Source organism: Pan paniscus, chromosome X, assembly GCF_029289425.2.
Source record: "Pan paniscus chromosome X, NHGRI_mPanPan1-v2.0_pri, whole genome shotgun sequence".
Classification (NCBI taxonomy): domain Eukaryota; kingdom Metazoa; phylum Chordata; class Mammalia; order Primates; family Hominidae; genus Pan; species Pan paniscus.
Window position 1 is genome coordinate 70,051,205 of NC_073272.2, and position 26,837 is coordinate 70,078,041.

The 26,837-nt window shown below is 38.8% G+C and overlaps 1 protein-coding gene across 2 annotated transcripts in view; it reads left to right on the top strand.

Annotated features, from left to right (window-relative positions):
- Positions 1 to 26,837, top strand: part of KIF4A (kinesin family member 4A) — a 130,230-nt gene that overhangs the window by 83,913 nt on the left and 19,480 nt on the right. For both annotated transcript variants that reach the window (XM_003820154.4, XM_055106221.1), the window contains exons 16-22: positions 220 to 323; positions 1,273 to 1,417; positions 2,169 to 2,279; positions 12,700 to 12,783; positions 13,265 to 13,378; positions 21,725 to 21,880; positions 22,003 to 22,103. In XM_003820154.4, coding sequence (XP_003820202.1) covers positions 220 to 323; positions 1,273 to 1,417; positions 2,169 to 2,279; positions 12,700 to 12,783; positions 13,265 to 13,378; positions 21,725 to 21,880; positions 22,003 to 22,103 — 815 coding nt within the window. The remainder of the gene's footprint in view (positions 1 to 219; positions 324 to 1,272; positions 1,418 to 2,168; positions 2,280 to 12,699; positions 12,784 to 13,264; positions 13,379 to 21,724; positions 21,881 to 22,002; positions 22,104 to 26,837) is intronic.

The window sequence follows — 26,837 nt, forward strand, 5'->3', positions numbered from 1 at the left end:
TAGTAAGCGTGGCGGTCAAGATTAAAACCCAGACCCTCAGATTCCAAACATTTCCTACTACATAATTTTAATCTCCATCAAATCAAGAATAAATGTTTTCAGCGTGCAATTGAAGTGGTAAAAATTAATGCATAGTTCCTTGAGACATGGAATGCTGAAGTGATTTTTCTTCCTGTGCCATATAATGTCTTCTTTCTCTTTGACCTATAACCTTTCTAGGATAACATAAAAGAGCTAGAATTAGAAGTCATCAATCTGCAAAAGGAAAAGGAAGAATTGGTTCTTGAACTTCAGACAGCAAAGAAGGATGCCAACCAAGCCAAGTAAGAATAAAGTTAATAAATGTTATTTCAAGTCCCTACTATGTGTGAGGAGCTTTGCAAGAAATAGAGAAGTAGAAGTCCCATTTACTGCCCCTAAAAATTTAAACCTAATTATGAAGAGGAAACCTAAACACAAAAAATGATTAAATAATTGCAATTTTAAATAGCGTCTCAAGTTGACAGTAAAAGAATGTCATAACACAGCACATGATTAGTAGCCAAATAAATTTCTTAGGCAGTAATTGTGTTAAGAGTTCAGAGACGAGAAATATCAATTCAGGCTACCATGATCAAGGAAGGCTTTGTAAAAAGTTAGCATTTGAGCTGGCTTTTGAAAGATTATCACACTTACTAGATAACAGCAGTTTCTTTGTCCCTGCACTAATGGTAAATTAGCTTGTGAATGGAATTAATGTCCAGGCTAGTGATTTAAAAAATCAATCTAGCCATCTCTTACCAGTTAAGAATAAAACCAAAGCAGATAACCATAACATCCTACTCTCCTTCAGACCTCTGCCATATGGGCTATCCTACCTTCTTTTTACTCAGTGACTCCGTTTTATCTCTCAGTTGAGTCTAAAGCTCATGTTTGTAAAAGTTATGCTGAATGTTTACTTTCTATCTCAGACTTGTATAATAATCATCAGAATTATTCTTCATAGCTAAAGTGAAGTGAAATGCCTTCAAAGAACCATTTTGATGCAAAAGGGGCGGTGTATATTGAGGCAGTTGCATTGCTGTGTACTAAAAGTTGTCTTACTCTTTGTATTAAGCTCCTATTATTGAGACAGGTTTGGTTGTTTGGGTGGTATTCTTTTTTTAAGATGGCTATGTGACTAGTCACCTATTTTATATATGTCAGTGTTGTAACTCTGGGAGTCTAGTATTATGTCTTTTGAAGTCAGGCTTTGCTGCTGGTAGTCCTCACTTCTACAGCATCTGTGTTTAGGTTGAGTGAGCGCCGCCGCAAACGTCTCCAGGAGCTGGAGGGTCAAATTGCTGATCTGAAGAAGAAACTGAATGAGCAGTCCAAACTTCTGAAACTAAAGGAATCCACAGAGCGTACTGTCTCCAAACTGAACCAGGAGATACGGGTAATAAATTCTCATCCTTGCATTTACCCCCATTGGAATTTACAAACATAGGTATTCCATTTAGAAATATACTAGAGGTGTTTTCAGGTGAGAAAATAGCAGGCAGAGCAATCATTTCAAGTGTGTGAATCTCCACAAATGTCCCTTTTGCAGAACATTGTGCTAGTGGTCATCTAGGATCTGCTTAATAAAACGTTGCTTTGACATTCAAAATTTAATGTTAGAGTCTCTGAAACCAAAGAACAAAGACATCTCCATACTTAGTGGGTTATATCCTGATCACCTTCCATGATCATGCAGCATAATTTCGTAAAGTAGTAACAAGATGACAGACACCTAGAGAAAATTCTCAGTTACTGAATGTTCAACTTGTGGCACCAACAAAGTGGTGGTTACAGGCTACTTGTACTGAAACATTTAGAATACAATGGGTACTAGGTGGATTTGTCCTGGAGGCTTAGTAGATGTTTCCTTGAAATTTCATTTGTATACAGTGAATTTAGGGCTGGATTTAGCTTGTAGGTACATTTTTATTTAATTTCTTCTCAGTGTTCACTTGTATAGTCTGTACTTGGAAACCCTGTGCAAGCATAGCAAGGGGTATTGTAAGCCTAATCAGGGAATCTGTTGGGGACTGCTTTCCCAGCCTAGTTCTGGCTTTTCTCTCTTCTTAATGGTAAGTCTATCCATCCGCACCAGCCTAGAATAAAGTGCAGATGACTAATACTTTTGCTGGTTTTTGTTTTTATAGATGATGAAAAACCAGCGGGTACAGTTAATGCGTCAAATGAAAGAAGATGCTGAGAAGTTTAGACAGTGGAAGCAGAAAAAAGACAAAGAAGTAATACAGTTAAAAGAACGAGTAAGTAACTAAAACTTCTTGAAGGCCTAGGTAATAAACCCTTCTCTGAGCTGACTAACAATTTTAATGCTTCTCTTCAAACACCTCGTGTCTCCAAAAGTGTGACATTCTCATGAATTTAACAACTTTGTATTAAATGTCTACTATGTCTATTATGTGCAAGGTACTATCTACTAGGCACTATTAGAAATAGAAAAATTAGTAGTATATAAGCTCTGCCCTTGAAGAATGTCTTACCTAAAGGAGATGGTAAGATATAAGCATGGATTTCTCAAATACAAGGAAGAAAGAGATTTGGGCTATAAGAATAAAATAACAAAGTAACTAAGAGAAAAGAAAGCAAATTTGCAGTTGGAGTGAAAAGATGATGGTTGAATAGGCCCTGAATAATAGGAAGGGTTATGATAGAGATAAGTACAAGCATTCCAGATAGATAGATCAAAGAAATAGAGATGACAACTTTGTAGACACATTCAAGGAATGGCAAGTGGTCCAACTGGGGTGAAGTATAGTAGTGGACCATTCCATTGGAAAGGCAAGTCGAAGCTGGATTATTAAAGATCCAAGAAGTTTGAACTCATTTTGTTAGTAGCATAAAGATTTTTAAGGGTTTTTAGAAAGTGATATCAACAAAATACTGCTTTAGAAAGATATATCTGGGAATAATGTATAGAGCAAACTGTAATATTGAGAAACAGAGGCCAGAACACAAGAAGATATTGTATAATCCAGAAGAATTATAAGGGCCTGAATATACATCTGACAACAGAGCCCCCAGAATATATGAAGCAAACACTGACAGAAATGGAGAGAGAAATAGACAAATCAACAGTAATAAATATTTGGAGACTTCAATCCACCTCTTTATTTTCTTTCTTTTTTAGATATGGGGTCTTTTTCTGTTGCCCAGGCTGGAGTACAGTGGTGCAATCATAGCTCACTGTAGCCTCAAACTCCTGGTCTCAAGCAATTCTCCCACCTCAGCCTCCTGAGTAGCTAGAACTACAGCTGTACACCATCACACCTGGCAAATTTTTTATTTTTTGTAGAGATGGAATCTCACTATGTTGCCCAGACTGGTCTCGAACTCCTGGGCTCAAGCAGTCCTCTCACCTCGGCCTCCTAAAGTGCTGGTATTACAGGCATGAGCCACTGAACCCAGCCCCTACTTTAATAATGGATAGAACAATAGGCACAAGATCAGCAAGGATATTGAAGACTTCAACAATATAATACCTAGCATTTTCATATCTACATTCATAAGAGATATTGGTCTATAAGTTTATGTAATATGCTAGATTACACACTATACCTAACAGAATCTATAGACTACGCCAACCAACAACAGCAGGATATACAGTCTTCCTAGGTGCACATGAAACATTCTCCAGGATAAACCATATGCTAGACCTTTTATGCCTCAATAAATTTAAAAGTATTGAAACAGGCCATGCATGGTGGCTCACTCCTGTAATCCCAACACTTTGGGAGGCCAAGGTGGGCAGATCACCTGATGTCAGGAGTTCAAGACCAGTCTGGCCAACATGATGAAACCCCGTGTCTATTAAAAATACAAAAATTAGCCGGGCATGGTGGCACATCTGTGATCTCCAGTATTCAGGAGGCTGAGGCAGGAGAATCGCTTGAACTTGGGAGATGGAGGTTGCAGTGAGCTGAGATCGTGCCACTGCACTCCAGCCTGTGCAACAGAGCAAGACTCCGTCTCAAAGAAAAAGTATTGAAAATAATACAAAATCTGTTCTCTAACCACAATGGAATGAAATTAAAAATCAGTAACAAAAATAAATTTTGGAAATTCACAAATATGAAGAAATTAACATAATCCTAAATAAATAATGGGTCTAAAAGGAAGTCATAGGGAAATTAAAAAATACTTTGAGATTAATAAAAACAAAGATACAACATACCAAAACTTATGGGATACAGCTAAAACAGTGTTTGGAGGGAATTTTATAGTTGTAAATGCCTATATTAAAAAATGCAGAAAGGCTCCTGTAGCCCCAGCTACTTGGGAGGCTGAGGTGGAAGGATCACTTGACACCAGGAGTTCAAGACCAGCCTGGGCAAAATTGTGAGACTGCATCTCAGTTTTTTTTAATTGAAGAAAGATCTTAAACCAATAACCTAGCCTTCTACTTTAAAACACTGAAAAAAAGAGAGCAAACTAAACCCAAAGCTAGTAGATGAAAGGAAACATTAAAAGATTAGAGTAGAAATAGGCTGGGCGCGGTGGCTCAAGCCTGAAATCCCAGCATTTTGGGAGGCCAAGGTGAGCAGATCACTTGAGGTCGGGAGTTCGAGACCAGCCTGAGTAACATGGAGAAACCCTCTCTCTACCAAAAATACAAAATTAGCTGGGCATGGTGGTGCATGCCTGTAGTCCCAGCTACTTGGGAGGCTGAGGCAGGAGAATCGCTTGAACCCAGGAGGTGGAGGTTGCAGTGAGCCGAGATCGCACCATTGCACTCCAGCCTGGGCAACAAAAGCGAAACTGTCTCAAAAAAAAAAGGATTAAAGTAGAAATTAATGAAATATGAAATAGAAAAAAACAGGGAAAATCATTGAAACCAAAAGTTGGTTTTTTGAAACAATCAACAAATACTGACAAACCTTCAGATAGCCTTAATAAGAAAAAAAAGAGGCCAGGCGCGGTGGCTCACACCTGTAATCCCAGCACTTTGGGAGGCCGAGGCAGGCAGATCACAAGGTCAGGAGATCGAGACCATCCTGGCTAACACGGTGAAACCCCATCTCTACTAAAAATACAAACAAAAAAAAAATTAGCCAGGTGTAGTGGTGGGCGCCTGTAGTCCCAGCTACTCAGGAGGCTGAGGGAGGAGAATGGTGTGAACCCGGAAGGCGGAGCTTGCAGTGAGCAGAGATCGCACCACTGCACTCCAGCCTGGGCAACAGAGCGAGACTCCATCTCAAAAAAAAAAAGAAAAGAAAAGAAAAAAGAAAAAAAAGAAAGAAAATTTAAATTACTAAAGTTAGGAATGAAAGAGGGAATATCACTACTAGTCTTGCTGGAAGGAAAGGATTATAAGGAATTACTATTAACAACTGTATGCCAACAAATTAGATAGCCTAGATTAAGTAGACAAATGCCTGGAAAGACAAAAACTACCAAAACTGACTGAAGAAGAAATAGAAAATCTGTATAGACCCATGACAAGAAGTTAAATTAGCAGTTTAAAAACTTCCCACAAAGAAAAGTCCAGGCACAGATGGCTTCACTGGTGAGTTCTATCAAACATTTTAAGAAAAAATACCCATTTCTTGGCCAGGTGCTGTGGCTCATGCCTGTAATCCCAGCACTTTTGGAGGCCGAGGCAGGCAGATCACCTGAGGTCAGGAATTCGAGACCAGCCTGGCCAACATGGTGAAACCCTGTCTCTACTAAAAGTACAAAAATTATTTGGGTGTGGTGACACACACTTGTAATCCCAGCTACTTGGGAGGCTGAGACACAAGAATTGCTTGAACCCAGGTGGCAAAGGTTGCGGTGAGCCAAGATCACACCGCTGCACTCCAGCCTGGGCGATAGAGTGAGATTCTGTCTCAGAAAAAAAAAAAAAAAAAGACAGAAATACCCATTTCTCAGAAACTCTTCTGAAAACTAGAAGCAGTGGAAACACTTCCCAACTCATTCCATGAGGTTTGTGTTCCCTGATACCAAAACCAAAGACATCACAAGAAAAGAATACTACAGACCAATATATCTTAATATAGGCATGAAAATCCTCGACAAAATTCTAGCAAACTAAATCCATCAACATTTAAAAAGGATGATAGGCTGGGCGTGGTGACTCACACCTGTAATCTCAGCACTTTGGAAAGCCGAGATGGGCAGATCACTTGAGGTCAGAAGTTTTGAGACCAGCCTGGCCAACATGGCGAAACCCTGTCTCTACTGAAAATACAAAAAAAAATTAGCTGAGCATGGTGGCATGTGCCTGTAATCCCAGCTACTCGGGAGGCTGAGGCACGAGAATTGCTTGAACCCAAGAGGAAGAGGCTGCAGTGAGCCAAGACCGTGCCACTGCACTCCAGCCTGGGCAACAGAGTGAGACACTGTCTCAAAAAAAAAAAAAGGATGATACACTTATGACCAAGTGAGGTCCATCTGAAAAATGCAAAGTTTGTTTAATATATGGAAATCAATTTATGTTATATACTGTATCAGTAGGAAAAAGGACAAGAACCACATGATCATCTCAATAGACACAGAAAAAGCATTTGACAAAAATCTAACACTCATGATAAAAACACTCAAGAAACTAGGAATAGAAGAGAACTTCCTCAGCGTAATAAAGGGCGTGTATGAAAAACCCACAGCTAACATCATACTTAATGGTGAAAAAGAGCATACTTTTCCCCTAAGATCAAGAACAAGACAAGGATGTCCACTCTTGCCATATCTATTCAACATTGTCCTGGAGGTTCTAACCAGGAAGTTTAGGGAAGAAAAATATATAAATGGCATCTAAACTGGAAAAGGTGAAGCAAGACTATCTCTGTTTATAGATGACATGATCTTGTATATAGAAAATCCTAGAGAATCCACTAAAAGTCTATTAGAATTAATATATGAGTTCAGCAAGGTTGCAGAATATAAGATCAATATAAGAAAATAAGTTGTGATCTGGCACAGTGGCTCAAGCCTGTAATCCTAGCACTTCGGGAGGCCAAGGCAGGCATATCACTTGAGGCCAGGAGTTCGAGACCAGCCTGGCCAACACGGTGAAACCCCGTCTCTACTAAAAATACAAACATTAGCCAGGCATGGTAGCACATGCCTGTAGTCCCAACTACTTGAGAGGCTGAGGCACGAGAATCATTTGAACCCAGGAGGCAGAGGTTTCAGTGAGCTGAGATCAGGCCACTGCACTTCAGCCTGGGCTACAGAGCAAGACTCTGTCTCAAAAACAAACAAAAAAAAAAAACAAAAGGAAAAGAAAAGAAAATCGGTAGTATATTTATATACTAGCAATTAACAATTTGACAATGAGATTAATAAAACAATCCCACGGCTGGGTGTGGTGGCTCACGCCTGTAATCCCAGCACTTTGGGAGGCCGAGGTGGGCAGATCACAAGGTAAGGAGCTCAAGACCAGCCTGGCCAACATAGTGAAACTCCGTCTCTACTAAAAATACAAAAAATTAGCTGGGTGTGGTGACAGGCACCTGTAATCGCAGCTACTTAGGAGGCTGAGGCAGGAGAATCACTTGAACCCGGGAGGTGGAGGTTGCAGTGAGTCAAGATCATGCCACTGCACCACTCCAGCCCAGGCAACAGTGCAAGACTCTGTCTCAAGAGAAAAAAAGAAAGAAAACAATTCCATTAATAATAGGATCAATACAAATAAAATACTTAGGAATAAATTTATCAAAAGAAGTGTAAGACTTGTATACTTGAAAACTACTGAACATCATTGAATTTAATTAAGGAAGACTTAAATAAATGGAAGGATATCCCATGTTCATGGGCAGGAAGACTTGATATTCTAAAGATGGAATACCCTTCAGATTGCCTTACAGATGCAACACAATCCCAGTGAAATTCCATCTGGTTTCTTCACAGAAACTCACAAGCTGATTCTAAAATATATATGGAAATGCAAGGGACCTAGAATATTCAAAGCAATCAAGGAGAAGAACAAATTTGTAAATGTCACATTTACTGATTTAAAAACTTTCTACAAAGCTACACTAATCAAGACTGTGTGGTACTGTGTAAAGATAGACATATAGGTCAATGGAATAAGATTGAGAATCCAGAAATAAACTTACACACTTATGGCCAGTTGATTTTCAACAGTAATGCCAAGAAAATTCAATGAGGAAAACAATTTTGTCTTTTCAACAAATAGTCCTAGAACAACCGGGTAGTCATATGCAAAATAATGAAGTTGAAACTTGTGGCCAGGCACAGTGGCTCACGCCTGTAGTCCCAGCACTGTGGGATGCCGAGGCGGGTGGATCACTTGAGGTCAGGAGTTCAAGACCACCTGGCCAACATGGTGAAACCCCGTCTCTACTAAAATTACAAAAAAATTAGCTGGGCATGGTCGTACATGCCTGTAATCCCAGCTACTCTGGAAGCTGAGGCAGGAGAATCACTTGAACCTGGGAGGCAGAGGTTGCAATGAGCTGAGATCACGCCCCTGCACTCCAGCCTGGGCAACGGAGTGAGACTCTGTCTGAAAAAGAAACTTGCTCTCATACCATATACAAAAATTAAAGCAGATCAAAAACCTAAACGTACGAGCTAAAACTATAAATCTCTTAGAAGAAAACATAGGTGTTAATCTTTGTGACTTTGGATTAGACAATGATTTCTTAGATGTGACACCTAAAGTACAAACAGCTAACCAAAAAAGAGTTAAATTAGACAAAATTAAAAGCTTTTGCATTGTAAACAATACCATCAAGAAAGTGAATATGATCAGGCATGGTGGCTCATGCCTGTAATCTCAACACTTTGGGAGGCCAAGGTGGGAGGATTGCTTGAGCCCAGGAAATTGACCCCACCCTGGGCAACATAGCAAGACCCCATCTCTAACAAAAAAAAAAAAAAGAAAGTTAATAGCCAGTCCATAGATTGGGAGGAAAATATTTGCAAATCATATAGCTGATAAGAGTCTTATATCCAAGATAGATAAAGAACTCTTACTGTCTGGGCACGGTGGCTCACACCTGTAATCCCAGCACTTTGGGAGGCCAAGGCGGGTGGATCACCTGAGGTCGGGAGTTTGAGACCAGCCTGACCAACACGGAGAAACCCCGTCTCCACTAAAAATGCAAAAAAAGTGGCCGGGTGTGGTGGCACATGCCTGTAATACCAGCTACTGGGGAGGCTGAGGTAGAAGAATCGCTTGAATCCGGGAGGTGGAGGTTGTGGTGAGCCGAGATTGTGCCATTGCACTCCAGCCTGGGCAATAGAGTGAGACTCCATCTCAAAAAAAAAAAAAAAGAACTCTTACCAATCAACAATAAAAATATAACCCAGTTTTAAAATGGGCAAAGCAATACGTACATGAAAAGGTGCTCAATGTCATTTGCCATCAGAGAAATACAAATCAAAACCACAATGAGATGCAATTTCACATCTACTAGGATGGCTATAAACAAAAAGACAGATAATAATAAGTCTTAGCAAGAACGTGGAGACACTGAAAGCCTCATACATCTTCAGTAGGATGGGAAAATGGTATAGCTGCTTTGGCAAACAGTTTAGCAGTTTATCAAAAGGCTAAATAAAAACGTAGAGGTACCATATGATCCAGCAATTCCACTCTTAGTTTTGTCTACCCAGGAGATACGAAAACATGTCATATATGCAAAACCTTGTACCCAGATGTTCATGCAGCAGTAGTCATAATAGCCAAAAAGTGGAAAAACCCAACATGTCCATCAACTGATGAATGGGTAAATAAAATGTGGTCTATCCATACAGTGGAGTATTATTCAGCCATACAAAGGAATGAAGTACTGATACATGCTACAACATGGATGAGGCTTGAAAGCATTTTGCTTAGTGAAAGAAGCCAATCACAAAAGACCATGTATGATAGGATTCCATTTATATGAAATATCCAGAGTAGGACATTAAAATCTGTAGAGACAAAAAGTAGATTAGTGGTTCTCTAGGGCTTTGGGGTGGGGTGATGGGGTTGTAGGGTGATCACTAAACAGTATATTTCTTTTTCTGGTAATGAAAATGTTCTAAAATTAAGTGTGGTGATGTTTACATCAACTGTGTGAATGTGCCAAAAGCCATTGAATCATGTACTTTAAATGAGTGAATTGTATGGTATGTGAATTATATCTCAATAAAACTGTTAAGAAAAACAAAAGAAGAAAGGAGACATCTCTATAAAGTGATGACAACTTTACATTCTACAGGAATATATATTCCACATTGACAAGGATCTTTGTTTTGCTCACTTCTGCATTTCCAATGGCTAGAACAGTGGCTGGCAAGTAGTGGGCACTCAATAATGTTTAGTGAATGATTTTAATCATAATTAATGCAAAATCTACCTTTCAAAAAATGAAGGAAGTAGGGCAACAAAAAGTACCGCGGGCTTTTCAGTGACTGTAAAGTCAGAGGAAACAGCTAGTTTGAAGAGACAATGTTGGTTTTAGGAGAATAATCTTTGGGATGGAGAGACCTAGAAAATATTGGATGTTGGCCTAGAGTTCAAGGGAGAAGTTGGGCTGGACTTTGCAATTAAGAGTTGTCTTTGGGAGGCCAAGGTGGGTGGATCACGAGGTCAGGAGTTCGAGACCAGCCTGACCAACATGCTGAAACCCCATCTCTACTAAAAATACAAAAAAATTAGCCAGGCATGGTGGCACATGCCTGTAATCCCAGCTACTCAGGAGGCTGAGGCAGGAGAATTGCTTGAACCCGGGAGGTGGAGGTTGCAGTGAGCAGAGATCGAGCCACTGCACTACAGTCTGGGCGACAGAGGGAGACTTCGTCTCAAAAAAAGATTTGTCTGCATAGAGGTGAAAAATGAAACTTTGGGAGTAATGAGATAATGGAGACAGAGAATATATAGAAAAAGAAGGCTAAGAAGAGAATCTCTTTCTTTTCTTTTTTTTTTTTTTTTGGTCTCACCCTGTCATCCAGGCTGGAGTACAATGGCACCATCTTGGCTCACTGCAACATCTGCCTCCTGGGTTCAAGCCTCCTGAGTAGCTGGGACTACAGGTGCATGCCACCATGCCTGGCAATTTTTTTTTGTATTTTTAGTAGAGACAGAGTTTCGCCATGTTGGCCAGGCTGGTCTTGAACTCCTGACCTCAGATGATCCACCCACCCCAGCCTCTCAAAATGCTGGGATTACAGGCATGAGCTACCATGCCCAACTGAGAATCTATTTCATGTATAAGAAAATGAAAAGAAGACAATGAAATTTGTAAGGTAGAAAAATAATTAGGATGGTATGGGGAAGTTATTGGTAGTGCTAACGATGCTGGGAGAGAAGCCAAAGAAGATAGTGACTGTAAAAACACCACTGAATTTAAGAAGTAGGAAATTCCAGGACAATTGGTAGGAACTACTTACAAGGGGATTATGGAGTGACCAGTAATGACAATTGGAAGCACTAAACATAGACCTCTCTTTCAAAAAGTCTGGTACTAAGAAGACTGTTGACTTTTCTCTTTCCACTGGACTAGCTTAGTCCTCTGGCTGTGTTTCTTTAATTACCTTGACTTTTCATTTCAACACACATCATATTTTATTATAATTGTATTGCATGTTGTTTGTATTCTCTGGTAATCTCTGTAGGAGTAGTAACCATGTCATATTTATCTCTGTATCCTAGACACCTAGCCCAGTGCCTAGTGTGTAGTTGATGGCACAGTAAATATTATATTGTTGAATGAAATGAATTGTTCTAGTATGCCGGCAAAGACATGACAAAAATGGCTGACCATTCTATCCAGATTGGATAGGAACAAGTGAAGCCAGAAGGAGCTTAATGGATTATTAGAAGAGGGAAATGGCCAAGAAATCAAAGCAGTTAAATATTGTGTGCTCAGCTGAAGCAGGTGATACCCCATAGTATTTCTTGGTATTCTTTATCTTTAATCTCTGGGAAGAAAGAGCGCATTCAGTAATAACCTGTTTTTATTTTTATTTTAGATTCAGGGGGTACAGGAGCAGGTTTGTTACAAGGGTATATTGTATGATGCTGAGCTTTGGGCTTCTACTGATCCCATCACCCAGATAGTGAACATAGTACCCAATAGGAAGTTTTTCAGCTCTTGCCCCCCTTTCTCCATCCCTCCCTCCTTTTAGAGCCCCCAATGTCTATTGTTTCCATCTTTATGTCCGTGTGTACCCAGGTTAACCTTGTTTTTTTCAAAAATGAGAAACCTCTTTTTTTTTTTTAGCTGCAGTTTACTTTAATTTTATAGGTGGTTGGCTATGTGATAGACTTTCTCTTTTTTGCCAGCCACCTGGGTTTTGTAATGAATGGACAGGTAGGGTTGATGGGAAAAGAATACTGGTCTATTTTTCTGGAGACCTGAATCCCACCTCTGTCAATAACTACCTATGTGGAAAGGACTGTTCATTAGATGATCTTTAAGCTTCCTTCCAGGCCTCACATTCTAGGATATTATTTCTAGTAGTTGATTTATGACTGAGACTCAAGAATTTGGCCACAGAGCAATAAGCCAAAGGGAAAAACCACTTCCCCTCTACACACAAACATGGTTTCTAGAACTACGAGTTTTTGACTCATATGAGAAGATGAAGGCAGCTCACTGTATTGTAGTTAACCTTACAAATCAAGGATGTCTTGAGAGACACCTTATAGTATAAGGTTTTATTTTAGCTAGCTGAACAGCAGTTAATATCTGACTTTTTTCTTGTCAGGACCGTAAGAGGCAATATGAGCTGCTGAAACTTGAAAGAAACTTCCAGAAACAATCCAATGTGCTCAGACGTAAAACGGAGGAGGTAAGAAAATTCAATCTGCTAGGTCAAGTGTATTGTCATCTTCAGGCTTAAATGCTTGCAAAGTAATATCCTTTAAACTAGCAAGCGTCCTGAGAAACCAGGGATGCCAATCTTCACAAGCAATTCCTAAATCTTGATCACTGTTTATATGCCACTGTGAGCAGATAAAAACTTGATGAAAAATGGTACTGTTCAAATAAGGATTTTTTCCTAACTGGACCTGAGCCTTTCCTGAAAAAACAAAGTGATATTGATATGTGACATTTCTAGACACTTTTAGTCTGCAGAACTTCCTTGAAGTGTGTTCCTCCCCTAGGCACCAAAGCAGTAGCTGTTCACCAGTGTTATGTCCATGGAAGTTTATAAACCTGGTTCCTATAGGAACTCAAACCCATAGAATTTTTATCTTTACTAATGTGCTAGAAATTGGATTTTTTTTTTTACCATTCATTCAACATTACTATGTGCCAATTTTATTTAGGCAGCAGCTGCCAACAAGCGTCTCAAGGATGCTCTCCAGAAACAACGGGAGGTTGCAGATAAGCGGAAAGAGACTCAGAGCCGTGGAATGGAAGGCACTGCAGCTCGAGTGAAGGTATGAACAACTTGAACTGCCATTTCTCTTGTGGACACTGGGAACAGGAAAAAAGGAGAAATAGTCTTTTTTTTCCTTTTTTTAGAAGTAAACACTGCAAAATCTAAAGTTCTACTTGAAAGCCTTATTTCCTAAAGATAGCAATGTCTTTGAACTGTTGTTAAAGACCAGGAGTATAGAACTCTTTCTATCTTTGCCCCTATTGAGGTTCAGTTACTTTTTTAAACAGCTTCATTGAAGTAGAATTGACATATTATAAATTGTACATATTTAAAGTTCACAATTTGGCCGGGCATGGTGGCTCACACCTATAATCCCAGCACATTGGGAGGCCGAGGTGGGCAGATCACCTGCGGTCAGGAGTTTGAGACCAGCCTGACCAACATGGTGAAACCTCATCTCTACTAAAAATACAAAAATTAGCTGGTTGTGGTGACAGGTGCCTGTAATCCCAGCTACTTGGGAGGCTGAGGGAGGAGAATCGTTTGAACCTGGGAGGCGGACGTTGCAGTAAGCCAAGATCGCACCATTGCACTCCAAACTGGGTGACAGTGAAACTCTGTCTCAAAAAGAAAAAAAAGTATACAATTTGATGAGTTTGGACACGTGTATACACCCATGAAATCATCACCATAATCAAGATAATGACAGTGTGCTTCATTGCCTAAACTTTCTTTGTATCCCTCTGTAATCCCTTCTTCTTATCCCTCTGTAATCCCTTCTTCTCCTCCCTGGTCTGCCCGTCTACTCCCCATTTCATATATATTTCTTTATATCCCCACAGTGGTTCCAGGCAACCATTAATCTGCTTTCTGTCACTGTGGATTTGTTTTCATCTGGAATCATACATTATGTATTTTTTTTCTGGCTTTTATTCACAATTATTTTGAGATTCATCCATGTGGTTGCATATATCATATACAACTTCTTTCCTTTTTATTGCTGAGTGGCATCCCATTCATTGTATGGCTATACCATAATTTGTTTTTATATCCATCTGTTGATGGATACTTGAGTGGTTTCCAGTTTTTGGCTCTTACAAATATTGCACTGAACATTTGTGCACAAGCCTGTGTGGATTTTTTTTAATTTCTTTTGAGTAGATAGCTAGGAGTAAAATGGCTTTCTTGTATGGTTGGTGTATGTTTTAACTTCTAAGTGGTTGCCAAACTGTTTTCCAAAGCAGTTGTACCATTTTACATTCCTACTAGCAATGTATAAGGGTTCTAGTTGCTACACATTCTTGCCAATAATTAGTATGGTCAGTCTTTTGAATTTTAGCTATTCTGTGTGGGTGGGTAGTGGAACCTCATTGTGGTTCTAATTTTCTTTTCTGTAATGACTAATGATGTTGGACATCCTTTCATGTGCTTATTTGCCATATGTATGTTTTCTTTTGTGAAATATGTGTTCAAATCTGTCCCCATTTTTAAATTGGGTTGTTTATCTTTTTCTTATTATTGAATTAAAATTCTTTATATATTCTAGATATATTTAACAGAGGACTTCTGTGTTTTACAAATATTTTCTCCCTGGCTGTGGCTTGCCCTTTTCAATTTGTAACAGTGTCTTTTGAAGAGCAAACATTTATTATGTTAATGCCATCCAATTTATTGATATTTTTTTCTTTATACTTAAACAGTTTTCATATCTTGCTTAAGAAATCTTGGCTGGGTGTAGTGGCTCATGCCTATAATCCCAGCACTTTGGGAGGCTGAGGCAGGAGGATTGCTTGAGGCCAGGAGTTCAAGACCAGCCTGGGGAGCAAAGTGAGATCCTGTCTCTACAAAACAAAATTTTAAAAAAATTAACCAGACATGGTGGTGCATGCCTGTAGTCCCAACTACCGGGGAGACTGAGGTGGGAAGATCACTTGAGACTGGGAGGTCAAGGCTACAGCAAGCCATGATCGCACCACTGCACTGCAGCCTGGGTGACACAGCAAGATCCTGTCTCAAAAAATTTTAAAACAGAAATATTTGTCTGGCCAGGCTCAGTGGCTCATGCCTGTAATCCCAGCACTTTGGGAGGCCAAGGCGGGTGGATTACCTGAGGTCAGGAGTTCAAGACCATCCTGGCCAACATGGCAAAACCCCGTCTCTACTAAAAATACAAAAAATTAGTTGTGCACGGTGGCGTGCGCCTGTAGTCCCAGCTACTCGGGAGGCTGAGGTGGAAGAATCGCTTGAACCGGGAAGGCAGAGGTTGCAGTGAGCCGAGATCGTTCCACTGCACTCCACCTGGGTGATAGAGCGAGGCTTCGTCTCAAAAAAATATATATATTTGTCAAACCCATGGTCGCTAAGATTTCCCCCTAAGTTTTCTTCTAGAAGTTACATATTTTTAAGCTTTACATTTAGGTCTTTGATTCATTTTGACTGGACACCTTTGTCAAAATCAAATATCCATACGTCTATTTCAGATTGTTTCATTGATCTATATGTCTATTTTTATGCCAATACCAAAAAGTCTTGAATGCAGTTGCTTTTTAAGAAATCCTGAAATCAGGCAGTGTAAGTCCTCCAAAGTTGTTGTTCTTTGTCAAAATTGTTTTGGGAAAACTGGGTCCTTTGCATTTCCATATACATTTTAGAATTATCTTGTTAATTTCTACAAAACAGCTTGCTGGGAGTTGGATTAAGATTGCATAGAATTTATAAATCAATTCAAGGAGAATCAACATGTTAAGAATATTTAGATACACGAATGCAGTATATCTCTTTATTTAGGTTTTTAATTTCTCTCAGCAACATTTTAGTTTTTAGTGTACAAGCGTTGTACATCTTTTGTCAAACATATCCCTGAGTATTTCATATTTTTATGATATTGAAAATGGCATTTTTATTTCCATTTCCAATTGTTTAGATATTCTTGTTGGTTCTCAAAGCTTTTTTGTAGAGTTCTTAAGATTTTCTACCTAGAAAATCATGTCATCTGCAAATATGGACAATTTTATTTCTTCTTTTCTGTTCTGTGCTTTTTTATTTTTTTAACCTTTGTCTTGCCTTATTGCACTTGCTAGAACCTCCAGTACAATATTGAATAGACTAGGTGAGAGGCTACAACCTTGCTTTGTTCCCAGTCTTGGGCAGAAAGCATTCCGTTTTTCACCATAAAGTATGATAATAGCTATAGATTTTTTGGTATATGTCTTTTATCAGGTTGAAGAAGTTCCTTTTTTTAGCTTGCGAAGTTTTTATTACGAATTGATGTTGGGTTTTTTCAGGAGCTTTTTTTTCTGTTTCTGTTGAGATGATCTGACTGTTGGTTGATTGGTCAGTTTTTATTCTGTTATATGGCAAATGGCACTGATTTTTCCCTAATTTATTCTGTCAAGGCATAACTGACATACAATAAAATAAACCCTTTTGTTGTATAGTTCTATGTGTTTTGACAACATGTACAGTTGTGTGACCACTACAACAATCAAGATACAGAATAGTTCTCTTATCCCCAGAAACTCCCCTATATCTCTTACAGCCAATTCCTCCCACAACCCTGGCCCTTGACAAACACTGATCTGTACTCTGTCATTATTGTTTTCCCTTTCCATCAGTGTCATAGAAATAGAAACATACAATATGACTTCCTTCACTTAGCATAATTCGAGATTAATTTGTGTTGTTTGTGTATCTGTAGTTTGCGTGTTTTTGTTGTTGTTGTTGAGTAGTATTTCATTGTATGGATATACCACAGTTTGTTTATCCATTCACCTGTTGAAGGATATCTTAGGTTTTTCTTTTCCTTAGGTTTTGGCAATTACGAATAAAGCTGCTGTTAAAAACACATACACGTTTCTATGTAAACTAATTATTTCACTTGGGTAAATACCTAAGAGTGGGACTACTGGGTCATATGATAAGTATATGCTTAATTTGTAAGAAACTGCCAAATTGTTTATCCAGTTAGTTGTTTATTGCTGATATATAGAAATACAATTTATTTTTGTATATTAACTTTTATCTCATGCCTTTATTATTCTACTAGCTCTTTTATAGGTTTTTAGGATTTTCTATGTAGACTATCATGCTGTCTGTAAATACAATTTTATTTCTTCCTTTCTAATCTGTATGTCTATCATTTCTCCTACTTGCCCTATTGCATTGGTGAGAACCTTCAGGATGATGATGAATAGGAGTGGTGAGAATAGACATCCTTCTGTTCTTCCTGATCTTAGGGGGAAAGCATTCAGTCTTTCACCATTAAGTATATTAACTGTAGTTAATTTTTTTGAAATACTTTTTGTCTCTAGTTAGTTGATTTGGTGAATTATTTTGATTGATGTTCAAATATGGAACCAACCTTGCATTTCTTTTTTTTTTCTTTCCAACTTTTACTAGGTTCAAGGATTACATGTGCAGGTTTGTTTTTACATGGGTAAATGGCATGTTGCAGGGGTTTCGTATACAGATAATTTTGTCACACAGATAATCAGCATGATACCCAATAGGTAGTTTCTCAGTCCTCACCCTCCTCCCACCCTCCACCCTCAAGTAGGCCCTGGTGCCTATTGTTCCCTTCTTTCTGTCCATGTGTACTCAATGTTTAGCTCCCACTTAGAAGTGAGAACGTGTGGTATTTGATTTTCTGTTCCTGCATTAATTCTCTTAGGATAATAGCCTCCAGTTGTATTCATGTTACTACAAAGGATGTGATTTTGTTCTTTTTTTATGGCTGTGTAATATTCCATTCCAACCTTGCATTTCTTGGATAAACTCCATTTAATTGTGATATATCATCCTTTTTATGTATTATTAAATTCAGTAATACATAAAAAAACTTGTTTAAATTTTTGTATCTGTGTTCATGAGGGATATTGGTGTGTAGTTTTTTGTAATACCTTGGTCTGGTTTTGATATCAAGGTAATACTGGCCTCAGAATGAGCTGGGAAGTGTAGTCGTTTCTCTTCAAATGTCTGGAAGATTTTGTGCAGAATTAATATTGTTTCTTTCTTAAAAATTTGATAGAATTCATCAGGAAAGCCATCTGTGGCTGGAGAGATTTATGTTTCTTGCTTAGTTTTGCTTTTTGGGGAGAGGGATGTTAAATAAAGTTTTAAAAATAGATATAGGATTGTTCAAAGTTATATGTTTCTCCTTGAGTAAGCTTTGGTAGTTTGTGTGTTTCAGAGAACTTGTCTGTTTCATCTAAGTTGTCAAATGTATTGGCATAAAGTTGTTCATCATACTCCCTTATCGTTCTAATATCTGTAAAATCTCAGCCAGGTGCGATTGTTTATGCCTGTAATATTGGCACTTAGAGAAGCTGAGATGGGAGGATCACTTGAGCCCAGGAATTCGAGACCAGCCTGGGCAACATAGCAAGAACACATCTCTATTATTTTTAAATTAAAATTTAAAAAATCTGTAATGATGTCATCTATCTCATTCCTGTTTGTATGTTTTCTCCTTTTTCTCAATCAGTCCAGCTAGAGGTTTATCAAAGAACCAACTCATTCTTATAATAGGTAAAATGGTAATTTTTATGTTATATATATTTTACCACAATAAAAAAATTCAAAACAACTCCCAATTCATTAATTTCCACTCTGATCTTATAATAATAATAATAATAATTATTATTATTATTATTTTGAGACGGAGTCTCGCTCTGTCACCCAGGCTGGAGTGCAGTGGCGTGATCTTGGCTCACTGCAAGCTCCGCCTCCTGGATCTTATTTTTTTTTTTTACTTCTGCATACTTTGGATTTATTTTGGTCTTCTTTTTTTACTTAAGGAAGAAGCTAAGGTCATTGATTTCTTTCTTTTCTAATATAGGCATTCAGTGCTATAAGTTTCCCCTTAAGTATTCCTTTAACAACATCCCACAAATTTTCATAATGTTATATTTTCACTTTCATTCAATTCAAAATACATTCTAATTTTCTTATTGATTTTTTTTCTTTGACCAATGGGTTATTTAGAAGTGTTATGTAGTTTCCAAATGTTTGGGGATTTTTCCAAATGTCTTTTTGTTATTGATTTCCAATTTAATTCTAATATGGTCAGAGAACATACTTCATATGACTTGAATCCTTTTGAACTTATTGAGACTTATTTTATGGCCCAGAGTATGATCAATCTTAGTAAATGTTCTATGTGTACTTGAGAAGAATGGGTATTCTGCTGTTGTTGGATGGAGTATCTATAAATGTCAATCATGTCAATTTGATTGATTGTGCTGTTAACATCTATTGTGTCCTTGCTGATTTTCTGCATACTCGTCCTATCAATTATTGAGAAATAGGTATTGAAATCACCAACTATAATTATGGATTTTTTCCTTAGAGTTCTACATTTAGGATTAATTGATCCCTGTATTATTATGAAATGGACTTCTTTATTCTTGGTAATATTCTTTGTTCTTTGTTCTAATATCTACTTTGTATGATATTACTGTAGCCCCTCCAACTTTCTTTTTATTAATGTTAGTATGTTGTTGTTTTTTTTGTCATGGTGTATTTAATGTTAACGTATTTGTGCCTTCATTTTTAAGGTGTGTTTCTTTTCTTTTCTTTTCTCTTTCTTTCTTTCTTTCTTTTTTTTTTTTTTTTGACAAGATCTTGCTCTGTTGCCCAGGCTGAAGTGCAGTAGCACAGTCACAGCTCACTGTAGCCTTAACCTCTTGGGCTCAAATGATTCTACTACTTCATCCTCCCAAGTAGCTCAGATTACAGGCACATGCCACTACGCCTGGCTAATTTTTGTGTTTTTTGTAGAGATGGGGTTTCAACATGTTGCTCAGGCTGGTCTCAAACTCCTGGGGTCAAGTGATCCACCTGCCTCAGCCTCCCAAAGTGCTGGGATTACAGGTGTGAGCTACCACACCCAGCCAAGGTGTGGTTCTTATAGGCAGCATATATTTGGGTCTAGCTTTTTTTTTTTTTTTTTTTTCCATAGACAGGATCTCACTCTGTTACCCAGGCTGGAGTGCAGTGGCGTGACCATAGTTCACTGTAACCTCGAATACCTGGACTCAAGTGATTCTCCCATCTCAGTCTCCCGACTAGCTGAGACTACATTCATATACCACCATACCTGGCTAATTTTTCTACTTTTTGTAGAGACAGGGTCTCACTATATTGCTCAGGCTGGTCTTGAACTATGGGCCTGAAGTGATCCTCCCAAAGTGCTGGGACTACAGGTGTGAGCCACTGTGCCCAGCCATGTCTAGCTTTTTTAATCCAGTCTGAAAATCTCTACAACTTAATTGGGGTGTTTAGACCATTTACATTTAATGTGATTATTGATACAGGTAGGTTTGAGCTATCATCTTGCTATTTGTTTTCTATTGTGTCATCTGTTCTTCATTTTCTTTTTCCCTGCTTTTTCCTTTTTTGGATCAGTTGAACATTTTTATGATTTATATTATCCTTGTTTACTTGTACATGATTTTGTTTCATGTATTTTGGTGCTTTGTTATTAGGGACGTAAACATTAAGGATTATATTCTATTGAACAATCGGCTCCTTTATCATGAATCCTTTTTATCCCTAGTTTTATTTTTTGATAGGAATTCTACTTCATCTGATTCTAATATAATCACTCTGGCTTTCTTTTGATTACTATTAGCATGGTATACCTTCATTAAAAGCAGAAATATTCTCAGGGATAGTTACTGTTTCAAAAAGTGAATTTTGGCTGGGCATGGTGGCTCACACCTGTAATCCCAGCACTTTGGGAGGCCAAGGTGGGTGGATCACTTGAGGCCAGCAGTTCAAGACCAGCCCGGCCAACATGGTGAAACCCCATCTGTACTAAAAATACAAAAATTAGCCAGGCGTGGTGGCACGTGCTTGTAATCCCAGCTACTTGGGTGGCTGAGGCACAAGAATTGCTTGAACCTGGGAGGCGGAGGTTGCAGTGAGCTGAGATCACGCCACTGCACTCCAGCCTGGGCGACAGAGCGACACCCTGTCTAAATAAATAAATAAAAAGTGAATTTACTGAATTTTGTTTCCTTTTTTAAAAATCCCGTTCATCTACTTTAAAAATTAAAAATGGATATTTATTTATTAAATAGAATAGATCATAAAATATTCAATTTTTTATTATGTTAAGGGCAAAGGAAAAAAATGAAGAAAATAAAGAACAGGGCACATAGAAATACTAGGAATCTGGAGAAAGATTTTCTGGAGAAAGCCTCTTTCTTGTGACCTTTTGGCATGTTGCTGTTAAAGGCTCTTCGAGAGGTACTGACATTTTTGGTAAGTGTAGGTATGAATGGATATCACACTTGTAGTTACTTGGGCTCTGGTCCAAATGAAGTTAAGTCTGGAGCTGAATCTAGCCCATGAGCTAGTGATTCCTCATCCCTAACACAGACATCACTGATTTCTCTTCCAGAATTGGCTTGGAAACGAAATTGAGGTTATGGTCAGTACTGAGGAAGCCAAACGCCATCTGAATGACCTCCTTGAAGATAGAAAGATCCTGGCTCAAGATGTGGCTCAACTCAAAGAAAAAAAGGAATCTGGGGAGAATCCACCTCCTAAACTCCGGGTAAGTACGCTTATGAAAAAATGTTGCCAATAATCAGACTCTACATTCCCCAGAAATCCTCATAGCTTTGGAGGATTACTTTCCTTTTAGTATTTCACCCTTGTTCTCACTATTATTTACAGAGGCGTACATTCTCCCTTACTGAAGTGCGTGGTCAAGTTTCGGAGTCAGAAGATTCTATTACAAAGCAGATTGAAAGCCTAGAGACTGAAATGGAATTCAGGTAACAGGGACTATCTCTAAGCCATTATAAAAATTTATGCCTGGAATCAAAAATTGAACCTATTAATCTAGTGATTCAAAAGCCTTGTGATGGTGGAAAAACACGAGAAAATAACAATTTTTTTTAAACCAGACACTGTACTAGGTATCTTAGATACATTTTCTTATTCAATCCCTTTGATGCCTTATGAGGTAAGTATCATTCTTCTCATGTTAGAGATCTAAAATTAACTTGGTCATATGGAAGTGGGTTATCAGAACTTATTAACATTAGTGTCACTGAAGTTGGTATACAACCCCCTCGCTGCTAAATTTGACTGGCTTTTTAATAAATAACTGGTTAATTGGTTAATTTTTAAAAGGAAATTCAGCAATCTTAAGAAATTTGCCAAAGGTAATTAACTGGCTAACAAACAACAGAGCTGGGATTCAAAACACACTCTAATTCCAAAGCCCATGCTTTTTACAATACAGCACAATTTTTTCTCTTTATTTTTTTAACTGATAACTAGAGAGTCAGGCACCATAATTTTTGATGCAGTAGTGTCTCTAAGATGTAGAACCAATAACAGAATTTTAGAGGAACCAAAGAAATGATAATAGAAGAGCAACAACACAGAAGGTGAACTTTAGAGATCATCAAGAAAATAGCTCTAACATGGTAAGTAAAGTTGTCATGAGCATTAAATGAAATTAGTAAAGTGCATAACAGTACTTAGCATATTAGAAGTGCTCAATGGGCCAGGCGCAGTGGCTCATGCCTGTAATCCCAGCATTTTGGGAGGCTGAGGTGGGTGGATCGCCTGAGGCCAGGAGTTCAAGACCAGCCTGGCCAACATGGTGAAACCCTTTCTCTACTAAAAATACAAAAGAAATTAGGTGGGCATGGTGGCGGGCACCTGTAATCCCAGCTACTCGGGAGGCTGAGGCAGAAGAATCACTTGAACCCGGGAGGCAGAAGTTGCAGTGAGCCGAGATTGCGCCATTACACTCCAGCCTGGGCGATAGAGCAAGACTCCATCTCAAAAAAGTTAAAAAATGGCCAGGCACGGTGGCTCTCGCCTGTAATCCCAGCACTTTGGGAGGCCAAGGCAGGCAGATCACGAGGTCAGGAGATCGAGACCATCCTGGCTAACACAGTGAAACCCCATCTCTACTAAAAATACAAAAAATTAGCCAGGCGTGGTGGCACGCGCCTGTAGTCCCAGCTACTCGGGAGGCTGAGGCAGGAGAATCACTTGAACCCAGGAGGCGGAGCTTGCAGTGAGCCGAGATCGTGCCACTGCACTCCTGGGCGACAGAGTGAGATTCTGTCTCAAAAATGAAAGGCAGACAGACAGAAAGAAAGGAAAGGAAAGGAAGGAAAAAGAAAGAGAAAAGAAAGAAAAGAAAAAGAAGGAATAGAAGTGCTCGGTGAAGGCCGCACTTTCTCAGGACCTCTTGAGACTGTGTTCCCTGTGCCGTGGTCACTCGTATTGGCTCTAAAAAGTAAAAAGAAAAAGAAGTGGTCTATGAATGTTCTTCTGTCCCTCATCTCCTAGCTCTAGACCAGAAATTATGCTACACAGGCTCTTCTAATCATGATTATTTTAAGCAGTTTATGAAATCTAGAGGGAACAGAACCTTGACAGAGATTTTATCGTGTTTTAGGATAATAGAACCTTGGGATCATTTAATCTGGTTTTAGCAATACATACTAACTTTATCTTGGGATACATCTATAAATCACTTAACCTTTGCGTTCCTGCTTTGTGCTACACTGGATGCGGTTGGGATATACAGAAAAAATAGATGACATTGCCCTTGCTCTCAGGTGGAAATAGTATCATTACTCACACTGGTGTCCTGGAATCATTTGCTAAAATTTCAAGAATGTTGTAAACCGTTGTTAGTTTACAATTGATTATGGTGAGAATTTTTACACCACAGAAACTGACAAAAGTTACAAATCAGGGCTGGGGTTTTTGTTTGTTTGTTTGTTTTTGTTTTATGTTTGTTTGTTTTGAGACAAAGTCTCACTCTTGCCCAGGCTGGAGTACAATGGCACGATCTTGGCTCACTGCAGCCTCTGCCTCCCGGGTTCAAGTGATTCTCATGTCTCAGCCTCCCAAGTAGCTGGAATTACAGGCACATGGCACCATGCCTGGCTAATTTTTGTATTTTTAGTAGAGACAGGGTTTCACCATGTTGGCCAGGGTGGTCTCGAACTCCTGGCCTCAAGCGATCGGCCTGCCTTGGCCTTCCAAAGTTCCAGGATTACAGGCGTGAGCCATTGTGCCCAGCCAAGGGCTGGCTTTTTAAGTGCTGGTTGTTAAAAATTTACCTACATACCATATGCGTAAGTAAATGATTATGTAAATGTAGGGCTGGTGCCAAGTAGAAGGAATTAGAGGTGAGTTTAGTTAGGAGAATTTTTTTAGAACTAATGAGACTTAAACTACATTTTGGAATAGATAAGGGACACGAATTGTCAGAGAAGACAGGAAAGGGCCAATGATAGGTGACAACTCTGAAGTGTTGTGCCCCACCTTTTCCAGAAGCCTTCCCTGACTTTTTAATCCCTCACTAATCTTCCTTGTTCTCTAAACTCTTTCAGAACTTATGATACTCAATTATGACATACTGCTGACATGTTATCTTTATGTTTATTGTTTTATGTTTATTAATTTTGTCATTCTAAAGACAGACTGTAAGCTTGTTGAAGGAAAGGACTCTACATTAGACCAGGGTTTTCAAAGTGTGGGCCGCAGATTACTGGGGAGCTCATGAGCCAGTGATCAAAACTATTTTCATAATAATATTAAGGCATTATTTGCCTTTTTTGCTACATTGGAATTTGCACTGAAAATGCAAAAGCCATAGTGGGCTAAAGTGCTGACACCCTAGGCTGAATGAAAGCAGTGGCACCAACCTGAACTAGTAGTCATTGTATGCTTCACCACTATATACTCTCAGGTTTTAAAAAAACAAGCCAGTCTTAATTAAGAGTGGTGTTGCGAAAGCAGTAAAAGTTGTTGATTTTACTAAATCTGGACCCTGGAGTTCATGTCTGTGTTACATCCTGTGTGACGAAACAGGAAGAACACAGAAAGCACTTCTACTGCATGCTGAGTATGATGGTCGTCTCAAGAAAAGCACTGCGATTGTTTGAGGTGTGAGCTCAATAGGCCTCTTTTTTCATGGGACATCATTTTTACTTAAATGAACAACTGACAGACAAACTGTGGTTATTAAGACTTGGTTACTTGGCAGACATTTTCTCAAAAAGAATGGAGCGAGCCTGTTGCTTTAAGGAAAACAGCTGACAGTGTTTGTTACCTAAGACAAAATGTGAGCTTTCAAGCAAAATTTGGATTTGGAAAACTTGTATCTGCCACTGTGAACTTGACAGTTTTTCATAACTTTTCTGATAAGACCAGTAGTGATATTAACAAGTGTGATTTTAAAAATATATATTTTATAGAATGAAATCTGTTAACATTTGGAAGATCTGCATGACTCTGGAGTAATATTGTCCAAATGGCACTTTATAGAATGATGTATTCGTAAATGAGCCATTCAGATTGCAAGATAGACTGATGAATTTTAATATGAGAGAATACAAAAAAGTTTATGGAAATCATCATTCTCAGTAAACTATCGCAAGGACAAAAAACCAAACACCGCATGTTCTCACTCATAGGTGGGAACTGAACAATGAGAACACATGGACAGAGGAAGAGGAACATCACACTCTGGGGACTGTTGTGGGGTGGGGGGAGGGGGGAGGGATAGCATTAGGAGATATACTTAATGCTAAATGACGAGTTAATGGGTGCAGCACACCAGCATGGCACATGTATACATATGTAACCTGCACATTGTGCACATATACCCTAAAACTTAAAGTATAATAATAATAAAATAAAAACAACAACAACAACAACAAAGTTTATTAATAAGTTTCAGATTCAACATTGCAACTAACTCTTAAGGAGGTACCGCTTGTTGAGTTTTAGTGTAGTCTCAAAGAAGACTATTTGCAGTTATCTGAAAAGGCTATTAAAATACTCCTTTTCCCATCTGCATATTCATGTGAGGCCAGATTGTCTTCATTTACATCAACTAGAACAACATGTCACAAAAGATTGCATACAGAGGGAGACATAAGAATCCAGCTGTCTTCAACTAAGCCAGACATTACAGAGATTTGCAAAAGTGTAAAATAATTCCTTTTCTTACTATTTATTATCTCAGAAAATGCTACTTTTCAGAAAATATGTAATGTATAATAGGTTTATGTTTTTGTTTTTGTTTTTGTTTTTTTGACAGAGTCTCACTCTGTCACCCAAGCTGGAGTGCAATGACGTGATCTCGGCTCACTGCAACCTCCACCTCTTGGGTTCAAGCAATTCTCCTGCCTCAGCCTCCCAAGTAGCTGGGATTACAGGCACCTGCCACCAGGCCCAGCTAATTTTTTGTATTTTTAGTAGATACGGGGTTTCACCATGTTGGCCAGGCTGGTCTCGCTCCTGACCTCAGGTGATCCACCTGCCTCAGCCTCCCAAAGTGCTGGGATTACGGGAGTGAGCCACCGCACCCCGCCAATAGGTTTATGATTTTTTTTTTTTTTTTTGAGATGGAGTCTTGCTCTGTCGCCAGGCTGGAGTGCAGTGACACAATCTCAGCTCGATGCAACCTCCGACTTGCTGGTTCAAGCAATTCTCCTGTCTCAGCCTCCCGAGTAGCTGGAATT